Consider the following 14,276-nt stretch of genomic DNA (forward strand, 5'->3'; position numbering starts at 1 on the left):
AAAACTTACATTCTACCCATAATACATACGTATGTATGCGTATACATATATTTGCCTATATGTGTATGTAAATATACTTAATACATATTCATATCTGTGTGTTTATATGCAAAAATAATACTATTTTTAAAACATCAACCCATAAAGGAATGCATGGAAAAATGTAATGACATCACTTTTCTCTCTTAAATAACATCTTCATCTTTTAAAAATCCTAAAATTAAATAACCAAACAATAAATCAGTAGATAAAAAAGAATTGTTTGTAAAGACCAACCACGTGGCTCTATTTAAAAGTTATCTAAAAAAAAAATTTAAAAAAATTTAAAAAAATAAAAATAAAAGTTATCTACCTGAAAGTCATCATAAGGGAAGAGAAGCATCTCCCTTAAACAATCATTCAGGATCTGTGTCTTCTTTTGGACGATGACATTTTCATAGTCGAGTGGTTCAATCAGCTTTGGCTTTGCCTAAAAGGTGAAAAAATAAGCAATTGAAACATTCGTATAGATAAATAGAATTCCTTGAGATTAAAGAACTTTATACGATCTGTTTTTGCATTTTCCAACTTTTCTTCAATAAGAGTACGTTAATTTTGCTACAAATTAGAATCAGAAGCAAGAGATAAAATGTTTTTTTTTTTTAGCATCTCTGTGAGTCTATGATTATCCTCAATTACTTTCTACTATATCTTCACATAGAACTCAGAGTATTTATATGTTGGTGAGCACTGATTTTTTTTAAGGTTTTATTTATTTATTTATTCATGAGAGACAGAGAGAGAGAGAGAGAGAGAGAGAGGCAGAGACCCAGGCAGAGGGAGAAGCAGGCTCCATGCAAGGAACTCGACACCAGACTCAACCCCAGGACTCCAGGATCACACCCTGAGCCGAAGGCAGGCACTAAACCACTGAGCCACCCAAGGATCCCCTAAAACATATTTTTAAAGGGGCACTTGATGGGATGAGCACTGGGTGCCATACTGTATGTTGGCAAATCGAACTCCAGTAAAAATAAATACAAAAAAAATTTTTTAAATAAATAAGGTAACAGAAGACACTTCCTGGTACTCCATCTACAGTCATGCTTACTTAGTTATTAAAGCGCAAAGAAAGCTATGAAGTCTCGTGGACGTCCAGTTGTGTCTTGGGTCACCCCTGGTTTGGTCAGTCCCCATCCAAGCTTTACACTCTGCCGGAACTGCCCTGCTTGGAGGGGTCCAGCCGTGGTGTGGTAGTGAAGGCTGGATGCCAACAGTGGCACCCTCCTTGGGCCAGGCTTAAAGCACCCACAGCACAGGGCTTCACTATTTCATATAAGGCTCTACGGAACTCTTTTCAGGGTGTCAAAATATCCCTGTCTCCTAAAATGTCTATATACTTATAATACCTAACAGATAAAAATGTAAGCTGTGGGGGGGGGGGGGTGAACCTAAGCAGGTAGGAATGATCATCCCTTATCAGACACTGAGCAGAAGACAAAGGCAATATGTGAATAGGAAAGAAATGAGAGAATATGCCTTTTCTGACTATTTCTCAAGTTAGCCTTCTCAGTAAAATCTATTGCCATGCATTGCTATGGTGGTGATCACGTCCCACATGGAAGGTACCAACTGTGCTAGGTCAGGGAGAAAGACACCAATTTAGCTATATCACAGTATGCCAAGTGATAAGACAGGCATGCATGCACATGCACAATGTTCTCAGAAGTAACAAAGTCCATTATATCAATAGTTCCTGCAAGATTATTTTTTGAAACTATTAATAAAAATCATCTGATGACATAATCTCAATGTTGTGCCTAATAAAATGATAATAAATATATACAAAATATACTAAAGACATTTGGGGAATTGTGGCTGAGGCTGCTGCACATTCCTCAAATCTCTCCTTTCCTTCTAGGTACAGAAGGACTACACTTCCCAGCCTCCTCAGAGTTACATGTGACCCTCTGTCTTGTGCCAATGGCAGGTGAGGGGGAAGGGAATGGCCACTGCCAAGCCTGGACCAGAAAAGCTGTCTGCAAAAGACTGAATGCTGTGTCCTTCCAAAATCCACGCTGAAACCTAGTCCCCATTGTGATGATTTTAGGATGTGGGGCCTTTGGAGGCAATTAAGTCATGAAGGTAGAGTCCTTAAGAATTCAATTAGTAATCTTATAAAAGAGACCTCTGAGAGTTCCCTTCTGCCATGTGAGAACACAGTGAGGAGAAAGCTATCTATGAACCAAGATCTCTCTCTCCAGACACCAAGTTGGCTGGTGCCTTGATCTTATAGCCTTCCCAGCCTCTAGAACCATGAGAAATACATATGTTGCTTAGGCACCCCTAAGTCCTTTATATTCTGTTCCAACTAAGTGACTACGATAGCCCCCCTCCCCTCTCCCATCTGCCAGATGCACGCAAGAATCCAGCACTAGACTCAGGAGCCCTGAGGAGAGGATAAAAGTCGCAAGACAGAAGGAATCTGCATCCTGAATCACCCAACAGAAAGCTGCCTCCTTCAAACAGGCGCTGAAATATCCAAGAGCAGGCAGGAAAGCATTTATTGTGTTAACCACTGAGGTTCTAGAGAGTTGTTTAAAGGGGTTGTCGGCTTACTCTACCTAACCTACATACAGTTGTTCATATTTAACTTCAATTACTTGATTTAAAAGTAGACGCGACAAAGATGTTTGGATATGCTAAGAAAAAAATGTAATGACTGAACAAGGGCACCATCGTTATTATAATTATGCAAAATAAACATTTACGGGCAGAGACAAACCTATACACCAAAATTAAAGCTATCATCATGGAAGTGTCATTTCTTCTTGTAAGATATTCATAATATTAAACTATTTCAACTATAAAAAAAAATTTTCAAAAAGGGAGATTTACAAAAAGTTTTTTTTTTTTTTTACAAAAAGTATCTTTAAGGAAAGAATTGCCACAAAAAAAATAAAAAATACTCTTCAAAATTGTTTTTTTTTTTTTTTTTAGGATTTTATTTATTTATTTATTCAAGAGAGACACAGAGAGAGGCAGAGACATCGGCAGAGGGAGAAGCAGGCTCCATGCAGGGAGCCCAACATGGGACTTGATCCCAGGTCTCCAGGACCATGCCCCGAGCCAAAGGCAGATGTCCAACCACTGAGCCACCCAGGCGTCCCTCTTCCAAATAGTTTAATTTGACTTAAATAATGAGCTCCTTTATTTTAGTTTGTTACACTGTACATGGTAACCAGTCTTTAAGAGTTTGTTGGCAGAACGGATGTATGTCATGATTAGTAACGTTTTCCTTGGGAACCAGGACTATATACCTAATAAAATGCAAAGATGACCCAGAGAGGGCTGGTCCTCCACACTGGACCCCTCCAAAGGTACCCCGGGTCTGCAGAATCCTTGGCGGCCGTGTTCCCTTCCTGCCCCTTCCCACAAGGGCCAGCAGTGTACTAACTTCAGGCCACAAGGCAAGGTCAGTCTGTCGGAAAACAGTGCTACAATGTCAGCCCTTGTCAAAGAAGGATGCTGCAGGGGCCTGCAGAGAAAGGGTCTTTTCTTAGCCTATGATATTTTGGAGAGTTTTCTGCTTTGCTCCTACGGCACAGCTCCCTAGACTACTCTTATATTCTTAGAGCAGGGGTTGGCAAACTTTTTCTGAAAAGAGCCAGAGAGTAAATATTTTAGGCTTTGCCAGCTTTACTGTTTACTTAACTCTGATACTGTCGCACAAAAGCAGCCACAGACAACAAGTAAACAAATGGGCATGGTGGTATTAAAACTTTACAGAAACAGGCCACAGCCAGATTTGGCCCAAGAGCCATCACTTGCTGATTTCGCTGCAGAGTTACCTTTACCCGTTTGTAGTTAATCTCCTTTACCAATTTAATGATTCTTTATATTAATTTTCTATTTCCAATGAACTGATGTTTCCTGTCTCTGGGCTGATATATATGTTTACATGTTCTTAAATGTATTTAAAGATTATTTCTCAACAATTGGACTACACTGAGATTGTTTACACAGTTTAATAAATGAAAACTATAAAAATAATTCACATGCCAGTTTTGCCTACTTATGATATGCTTTTGTTAACTGAGTGGATGTTTTCCCCTGATGGTATCTTGGAAGTATTTAATGACTTAATGTAACGTTGTGGCTATTAGGATTACCTTGCTTTTGGGGGCCACTGTGTAACCTGGAAGATTTTCACACAAATGATCGCACCTAATCCACTGTTTAATTAAACAAGGAAGCCATGTGCCTATGTAAGCAAACCAAAATCCAAGCCTGGGAATGCCTCAAGGTTATAAAATCAACACACTACAGACAACCACTCACAAACAGCCAACAAGGCTTTAGGCTACGGCCAAATAATTTCTTCTGTTTGCTTCCACACTTCCTCTCTAGAAGTCTCTCCAAGCTCCTAACAGCTCCTAACAACTTCCGGTTTTGTGCCACCCAATTCAAAATGATTTTTGTCCAAACTCTACAAATGTTTAGTATGCCTCAGTTTATCTTTTAACATCACTTGGAGCCACTATAAGGCAGGCATGGGAACACCACTCCATAGTTGCTGAGATTGCAAACTGAGGATCACAAGTTGATCTGGTTGCCAGAAGTGTCCGAGGTAACTTGCAGACTGGGTCAGAACATGGTCTTTGTCACACAGAACTCTTTCTTCCCCAGGCTGCCCATTTAACCATCTGTGCTCACCAATGCTCAGAGTAAACGCATGGAGAGGTTCTAAGCCAACGCTTCTGTGAAAGAATGATGATGCATGTAACAGGAAAGCCCACAGGGTTGATTTCAACATAAGGGAAATCTTCGTGGAAGAATGAGATGTCTTCTTTGGTCTCAAGGAGTATGAAGATTTGACACATGTACAGACTCTTAGATCACTCACTGAAGTGACTCCTACAGACCTGATTGGGCAGTAGTCTTCAGCAGCTGCAGGGAGCGCTTCCAGGACAGAACCACTACCCCAAGGAAAAAGGGTCAACTGGGAGTGACTCATGTGCTACCTAAGAACAAGGCAAAAGCTCCTGCTTCAAATACAAATAACTAATAACTGGCACCATACCTCATGTGGCCCTCACAGGATCAGAAAGGGTGAGAACGGAGATTGTGAGGGAACACGGAAAGAGAGTAGGAGGCGATGGGGGAGGAGGAGACCAAAGGGATGGATACCTCGCATGGAGGTAGGCCGGGGCCACAGAAGTGGAGAAAACACAAGTTGTTGGATAAAGACAGGAGAAGAAGACACAAATGGAAAGGATTGAAGAGAGGGCTTGGAGATTTGTGGTGGGCCCATGGGAAGTCACACCTCCAGGTCTACTCAACTGGGGGTTAAGCGCATAACTGTCTATTATTTTCTGCTCTTCTTGAAATGGATGATTCACTGGTTACAGCTGTTCACTGTTCTTCAGCTCCTCCGAACGTTTCCAAGCAGTCACGTGAGCAGGGAGACAGCCCATTAGGATAGGGAACTGACCGGCCTACAGCATCACTGGTGACAGGAACATCACACAAACAAGCAAAATGAAATTAGCTAATTACCAGGCTGCCAGGACCCCACTCCCAGTTTAGCAGAAAGAGGCTTCGTGTAGATCTGGCACGTGTTCTTGGTTTTAAAGCCATCAACACGCTTAAGTGTAAACCTTCCTGGGGTGACACAATTACCAAAGCCAAGTTCTTGATTTTCTATGGTCAAAAGCAAGATTCTGGGCCCAGAATCAATCCAGATAAACCAGTGGTCGTGGATAGAGCTGCTCCTACGCCATAAGAACCGCCTTGCTTTGAAAACCTGATAATTCACCAGTGTGGATTTTAAATATTAAAAGATGCTGTGTTTCCCTGAGCATGATGGGGGCTCAGCCAGCTCCTGAGTCTGTGACATTCAGAGCTTGTACAGGGCATAATTATGTCGCTCTTATAATAAGTGAAAAATGTAATTCGGTCTATATATACAAATTCTTTAGGTTTTGTCCCCATTTGTAGGTTAAATGTCCTCATTTATGAACATGTGTTTCTCAGGCTATCATTAAATCAGACAGGAAGAGGACCATGGTATCTTAACTTTACAAAAGTCTACAAGAGTGATTCTAAAAGTGGGGTCCTGGTAATAAGCAGCATTAGCATCACCTAAGAAGTTAATACAAAAGTAAACTGAATCAGAAACTCTACAGCTAGGATCAGCTATCTGTGCCTCCACAAGCTTCCCAGGGATTCTGATGACCCAGGAGTTGGTTGGAATTTTTAAATTCAGAGAGGTACAATGAACATGCCCAGTGCTGAGCTCCTTCTGAGAACCTGGGCCCACCCTCCCCCAAAATGTGTATACCCATTACTTTCTAAAACGTTATACACAGTTCTGGGGGACAGCAGTCATTCCTTGGAGAGTAGCCAAGGAACTGAGTTGAGGACATTTTAGGCAGTGGGAGAGGGTGGCTCGTAAATACTTTAATTCAGTATAGCAGGAGGTGCTGGCAGAAGCTAAATGCAGAGCTAAGAAAGGAGGCTGAGCCAACTGCCAGCCATGGGCTGGGACATTTCCTCACCTCACCAAGGAGTGATACCTCAAGGTGCTGAAGGAAGAGTGGGAATTCTTCAGGTGGGCAAAGTTCTGAATTCCTTAATCAACAATGTAAATGTAGCCCTCCTATGGAGGCATCTGTGCAAGCTCCAGCTGTATCTCTAACCCCCCAGGCCCAGAACAGAAGACATGTGGCTCTGCTTCTGACACAAACCTGGTCCTGTCACTTGCTCACACCTCTGCACCTGTCACAGGCCTACAGCCCTGACGGCTGCAGTCAACAAAGGTTCTATTTTAGCAGAATCCTTCTTCTGAAAACCAAATCTCCCACAGGCAAATACGCCAAAGGAGTGAAAGCAGAGTTGCTCTAGCCCCAGGACACACAGTACTTGGCTCTGTACCTGGGGCACATCTCCCTCAACCCATTAAAAACAGTCTTTTCCCTTCTCTGACCAGGATACCCCCAGTGAGTAGCAGTCCTAGAGTACAGTTCATTCTGCCTTGGATTGAAACAACCTGTGAACAGCTTAACTCCTTGACTATAGTGCCCAGGAAAGGGCTGGGTCTCCTGGTCTCTGCACCCCCCACCCCCATCCCCACCCCAGCATCTAGCCCAAGACCCAGAGACACAGTGACTGTGCACAAAGCGTGGTGTCCTTCACTTGCATCAACACCTGTCCAGGCCCCGTGTCTGTGTAGAGTTCAGTTGCTGCTCAGCATCTTGGCTTCTTAGGAAGTTCCACAGGACCATGCCCCCTGTGCCAGTCCACCCAATGTCATGACTCAGGTCCCATGAGGTGCAGCATGAGAGGCCATGTTGCAATACAGGTATATTTCAAGGCGTTTAGCCCCATAACTACTTGGGGATACTTGAGGTTAGTCACTGCACAACTGGGAGATTGCCCCCAAATTATTCTGCTCATATATGAAAGAAACCTAATGGAGAGGGTAACTGTTGGCTCAGTGGTTGAACGTCTGCCTTCAGATCGGGTCATGATCCCAGGGTCCTGGGATCAAGTTCTGTATCAAGCTCCCCACAGGGAGCCTGCTTCTCCCTCTGCCTATGTCTCTGCTTCTCTGTGTGTCTCTCATGAATAAATAAATGAAATCTTAAAAAGGAAAGAAAGAAACCTAATAGAGGGTTTTTTCAATCCTAAAATGTATGTGATGTTATCAAATGTTATAAAACTAGAGGAAACTTTCCTAAACTATGATTAATAAAATACAAATATTGACTAATGATATAGGAAAGATTAAATGACCTATCTTTGCAATGCAGAGTGATCAAGCCAAACCACGATCATATGAAGAGGCAATAATAGTATGAAACTAAGAAATGCAGGGAAATGTATCAAGTGCATCAAGAGATTTTTGTTCATAAAAATGTGTTGCTCTCCTGTATTTGTTTAGGGTTTGAGTTAGCTTTCTAAAATTTATAATTTGTCGTGATTTCTTTTCAAATATCATTAAAATAGTAACTTCCATGCCTCATTTTGTATTTGTAATTTTGGATTTTTTTTAGACCTCCCACATTCTAAGCTTTATCACTCACAAAACCTAGATCGGCTCTGGTGATACCACACAGATGTGGATCAAATCAAAGGCAGTACAGTACAGTGGTTAAGAAAGCTGAGCTGCAAGTTGTGTGAGGCTATTATCAAGCTCCATTGAGTGCATGCATGTAAAATGCTTGACAGAGCCTGGCAGACTGTAAGTACATGATAAATGTAGCTGTTGTTATTACTATTACAATCATCATTATTAAATGTATTGTTCGCATGACAGTGATTTGTTTGGTGGGGGAGGGGAGTGGTGAATGTTTCATGTACATTCAATTTTACCAATCTGCTAACAAAAACTTTCCTGTAATCTCCAAGAACATATTAAATCAAACAGACAACAATGGTAGGAGCATTCACAAAGAAGGAAACACAAAAGGCCAAGCAGAGGAAACTGTATACTAATAGAGATGACACTGGAATTCAGGGACTGAGCCCAAGATAAACATAAATAGATGCTTACATTAAAAACTGAACCAAGTATTGATGAAGTTGGTGTCAGGCAGGACAGAGAAGAACAGCAGCTGAGGGGTCAAGATGTATATACTAAAGCACTTCAGACCCACTCCCACAGTGCACAAGAGCAGCAGTACTGAAGATTCTAGAGGAGGCCAGAGGGGCAGGCACTAAGCCCTCAAGCAGTGATGCTCACACCTGGTTTCTGGCACTTCCAGGGAGAGAGGGGAGGCAGACTCTGGAGAGTTTGGGAGGCCCAAAGCCCACAGACATTTTCATAACAATGAACTAAAACCTTAGCTTCCTTGCCCGGAGATCTAGTCCAGAGCAATGTGATCAGGGCAGTGGAAGGAGGAGTTGCATCTCAGGGAAGAACACAGACACCAGTTAGCCCCTGATACCATGGCCCCACCAGTCCCCATCCACTGGTCGAAGCAGGGGCAGCATGGTGAACTGCCAGTGATCATGTGGTTGTCACAGGTACCAAAAGGCACAATCCACAGTGCCCTCCCCAGGAACCTCCCTTTGAGGCTCTCTGACCTCACCCCTTCCTCTAGCATTTGTTACTGTGGGTCTGGCTTCCCAACATCCATGCAAATTGAAATTCCAGATCCAGAGGCAAACAGAAGCTGAGGAATCCTCTGGATGCCAGGAAAACAAGAGTCCTCTGGAATCCAGCATAGCTGGAGAGCAATAGGCCCACAAATGACTTCAATTTTGGCTAGTCATGTATGAAGCCTCGAAAACCACGGGAAGAGCTCAGCAGAAAGGCTTACTGATTTAATTGCTTTTTCTCTCTGACAGGATAGCTTCCTGTGAACTTTCTAGTCATTTCTGGATTTTGTGTCTCTGGTAATTAAATGTTAACAAAGCTCAAATCCTGAATACCACTTCTTGAAATAGCAAACTAAGGAAACGGCAACTCTTGAAGCATTCTATTATAAGAAACGAGAAATTTATTGTTTCTGCTTATAAAGAATTTAAAACTTTCTTGATCTGCATGGCTATAAAAGCTACTTGATTGGCTAAGACAAAAATTCCTCATGGAACTTAGTCCATTTTCAAACCTGTGCACTTCTCAACATTGCCAAAAGGACACCAGCACTGTTGCTGGGGAGGGGGCCATGCAGCTTGCAACAAGAAAGAAAGGTCTTCTGAAGCCAGGAGTTAATCAGTGTGGCCTGTCTTACACACTACTGTCACCACATACTCCCACCAGGAACTTCATGAAGTGGTTAAATCTGAAGGGAGAATCCTCATTTTCCTGTAATTAGGGTGGGCACAGGAAATTAGCGGCTGCCATCGCTTCTTTGTATGCAAATGTTATTAGTAATAATGTGTTCCTTCTCTCTACAAACTTTTACTGAGCCTGTCCATTCCCATATGCACTGCGCCAGGGTCTTCCGGACCCCAAGATAACAGGACACAGCCTCCCCCACCCCCCACCCCCACCACTCCCCACCCCCGCCACCCAGAGAGCTCATAATCCAGAGGGGAGGCAGACATGTGAACAATGAGAGCAGAATGACAGCAGTTGGAACCTACAAGTGGCATCTGACCCTGCCTAGCATGAACCTGCTCCCCCCCCCCCCAGTTAGATCACCAACTCCATAGAGGCAAGGATTTCCATTTTATTTACTGTTCTCTTAACACCTAGAACAAGACTTGGCATAGTGTAAGCACCCAATGAACACGTGCAGGATGAGTAACAGAACCTGGCAATGTGGGCTGCTTCTTAAAGGAGGTGGTCAGGGCCAAGCCTAGGAGAGGAACCAGTCAGCCAGCATTCAGGGTGCACTGGGGATTCCTTGCAGAGAAAATGGGGAGACACCAAGGAGCATGCTCCCAGATGGAACCAGATTTTGTGGGGCCTAAAAATGCATATTTGGAAAGGGAAGGGGTTTAAAAAAATACAAAATTATGAATATAAAATTGCTGGAGGCCCTCACAGGGCCTTGGAAGGGATCCGGAAACTGAAGCTTCCTTAGCTTCAGGATAAATCCTCCTCTGAGCACTGTGAGTTCCAGACGTGATGAGTTGCTCAGGATAGCTGAGGCAAAGCTATGGCAAGGGGATGGGGTGGCAGCAGGCCAAGGGCTTGGGGCACCAGTCTCTAGGGGTGCTACAGCATCTCTGGAAATCCAATGTGAGAAAGAAAATGACATTTAGGAGAACTCCCTTCTGAAAGGGTACTCTGGCTGCCAAGAACACATGAATAAGCTATCACAGATGAGCACTGGGGCTTTGCAAAGGACGTGCTGAAGAAACAAAGAATGCTTACCTGTAGGGCCCTGCTTTCTCTGGACAGGTGGGCACCACTAGAGTTGGCTAGGAATGGCTATGCGCCACAGTCCCTGCCCTATCTCTGCCCCACGCAGCCCTCAGTCTCCTTTCTAAAATAATAAACAATTGGGGTGCCTGGAGGGCTCAGTTGGTTGGGCGTCTGACTCTTGCTCTCAGCTCAGGTCTTGGTCTTGGAGTTGTGAGTTCAAGCCCCATGATGGGGTCCATGCTGGGCACAGAGTCTACAATCAATCAGTAAATAAATAAAATAAAGCAGTAAACAATTTGAATGGCATCTGTTTGAGGTGGTACCAATGACTGGCTTGCCTGGGGTGTCCACATGTCTCTAAGCCACCCCTGGACTACAGCCTGCTCTGGTAAAGAAGGCCAGAGTGGCAAGTGTGCCACGCTGTGACGGGCCTTTAGGAAGGAAACTGGCATAGGATGAAAGGGGCTGAGCAGCACAGAACTAGGTCCTGTACCATCCTCACCCTGGAAAGCGACCTCCCATTGCCTTGTCATAGACATGCTCTTATTTTATTTTTAAAATATTTTTATTTGTTTTTTTGACAGAGAGAGAACACAAGCAGGGGAGCTGCAGGCAGAGTGAGAGGAAAAAGCAGGCTCCCCGATGAGCACAGAGCCCGATGTGAGGCACAATACCAGGACCCTGGGATCATGACCTGAGCCAAAGGCAGATGCTTAACCAACAGAGCCACCCAGATACCCTATGGTATGCTCTTTCTTCCCTTGACCCCGAACATTAAATTTAGGAGATCACGATAATCAAAATATGATCACATCCCCTTCAGGAAAACATGTTCTTCTCCAGATTGTTCATCAGTGTGTCGGGGAACAATGGCCTTAGCAGCTGTTGAGAAGCATGCTTGTTTAAAAGGAGCAGGAGGTCAGGTAACACTAGAACTATGCTGTGTAAACATCAGAACCCGAGATTATCTGGTCTAGCCCTCTCATCTTACAGAGAGGAAAACCTGGGAGCGTGGGAGTTACATGACTGTCCCAACGCCCAAGAGGAGTTGCTAGCAAGCCTGGGCCTAGATCCCAGATCTCCTGACCCCTGTCCATGCTCTTTACCTCTGCCTCTACGTTTTGATTTTTGCACTTTCAATAACACTGTGCACAAACACACAATACAATAAACTGGAGGAAAAGAGGACCTTATCTAAACTTGGACTGAGGAAGCAAGCTCAAACCTGAGCATTCCCATATGGTTAACTAACTGGTAAATGTTTAGAATACACACCGGACACCAAAGTCTCAGACATCTAAATAGATTTCTCACACTGAAATGTGGTGCTATCCTCAGAGCAGGCTAACAGCAAGAATGACACACTTGTGAACACAGTTCTTTATATTATAAACACTGAAAAGATGTTTAATTCCGTTTTTATAAAGCACTACAAAAAAAAAGCACTTAAATGAGAAGACTTGTCACTAAATGAAAATTTTTTTTAATTAGGCATGTCAGCATTAGCAAAACTTGGACACTCAACATCAGTTTGATAGAAGGAAAAGAATCTGGGTTTGTATTTGTCAGTTTTATAAATAACTGTGGTTTTCCAAAAATTATTATCCTATTACTAAAATAAACAGAATTAAAGACTCTATGAAAACTGTCAAATCAAGAACTTGTAGAAAATGGTATAAGAGACACGTAAGATGCAAACTGCAGTAATAAAGATCATACCAATTAATGAAAACCCACAAAGCTGCTTGCATTTAGTCAGCTGCACTCGACGGGATGTGCAGAGAATGTTAATGAGAAAAGACCAGACAGGGATGTAGGGACTCCTCCATGCCCTATGCAGGCACATGAGAGGAGAGTTGAGTGGCATGGGGATCTGGTCCTTGCAAAGACCATGCCTGAAGATCTTCTACCCTGATGTGGAGCAGGGGCTAAGAGAGGAAAAGAAGGATATACAAAGGAAAGAGAGAGAGAACAGACTGAAAGCCTGGCGAGTGGGCTCAGCATGTGTCTCTCACACATGCATCTGTCCTAGCTTCTAATTCTGCCTGCCATTTTTGCATAAGGAAAAAGCAATAATGAGAGCAAAAAAGAAAAAGACACACTATGGAAACTGTATAAATCTATCTTAAATCTGTGCTACAGATTCTTTTCCAGCCAACAATTTTTCTTTCTAGCATTTTGCTTGAAATTCTCAATTCCTCCTATGTCAACAAAAGCTATTTTTGGAACTCTGAAATGAAGAGGTCAAGTAATTAAGCTAAAAGGCTCTAAAAGGCCCAATACAGTCAGATTTCAAAACAACTTTACACTACTTATTTGAAGATGGAAGCAGGGGATGGAAGTCATAACACACATTTGATTCTTGGAAGAGTTTCTGCATACTTCATCATCAGAAAGGCTGTTTGGGGACCAGCTAAAGGCAGGTGTGGGGAGTTAGGATTAAAATCTTGGTCCCAAAAATGTTTACTATTGTTGGAGGTGCTGACAGGCACATGGGAGTTCATTGTACCAGTCCAATAGTTCTCAAGGTGTAGTCCCAGACCAGCAGCTTCAGCATCATCTGGAACTTGTTAGAAATGCAGATTCATCCCAGACCTACTGAATGTTTTAGGGGTGGAGCCTCACAATCTATGTTTTAACAAAGCCAGGTGATTCTGATGCTCAACCTTTTTGAGAAACCCTCTACTAGTTTACTTTCGTGTATGTTTTAGAATTTCATATTTAAAAAGTATTTTCAAGAAATCCTAGCTCCAATTGCCTTTTGGCTAATGCGGACTTGGGGCAAATTACTAAACCTCCCCCCCCCCCCCATCTACATCAGGAAATGGGAAAAGTAACAAGTTCTCTATCATCATCTCAGGCTTATTGAAAAGTTTCAATATACACTGCCTGTTCAGAGCAGGAATGAAATGGTGGTTATGGGGATCATACAAAGTTGTGTCATGTGGACACAAGAAAATTTTAGTGTCCACAACATACACACAACATCCTACACACATTATCTCACTAAACCTCCTCCCAAATCCGTATGTATCATCAGCATTTCACGGATGAGGAAATTGAAGCTCAGAGGGGTTACATAAATTAGTGAAGGTCACACAGATGGTGACCCTTGGATCTCCTGGCTCCAAGCCCAGTACCCTTCCCATAGCCCACCTGCAATAAGCATGATGGAATGTCAAAGTTGTAGAATAGGAAATGCTTCCCAGGGTCTCCACTTCCCTTTGTATGACAAGGGCATAGCACTGCTCCACTGCGATGTTTCAGCCACCACCTCTCCAGGGAAAACAGAAGTCTAGGGCTCTCTGCTCTCTCTCTCTCTCTGGTGCTGAACTGCCCAGCCTCCCTGATCTCACCAAGGGAGAAAGAAAAGGCAGAGTCCTTCCATGAAACAAACTCATTTTCAGTCTCAAGAGTATTAAAAATCATACCCCAAAATACTAAATCTTTCTGAAGAACCAGGTTTGAATGCTAG

The 14,276-nt window shown here is 43.0% G+C and overlaps 1 protein-coding gene across 38 annotated transcripts in view; it reads right to left on the bottom strand.

The window, feature by feature from the left end:
- The window catches only part of DOCK9 (dedicator of cytokinesis 9), a 279,307-nt gene that overhangs the window by 150,971 nt on the left and 114,060 nt on the right, over positions 1-14,276 (bottom strand). For all 38 annotated transcript variants that reach the window (XM_049099431.1, XM_049099439.1, XM_049099452.1 and 35 more), the window contains exon 2: positions 353-469. In XM_049099431.1, coding sequence (XP_048955388.1) covers positions 353-469 — 117 coding nt within the window. The remainder of the gene's footprint in view (positions 1-352; positions 470-14,276) is intronic.

This window comes from Canis lupus, chromosome 22 (genome assembly GCF_003254725.2).
Source record: "Canis lupus dingo isolate Sandy chromosome 22, ASM325472v2, whole genome shotgun sequence".
Taxonomy (NCBI): Eukaryota; Metazoa; Chordata; class Mammalia; order Carnivora; family Canidae; genus Canis; species Canis lupus.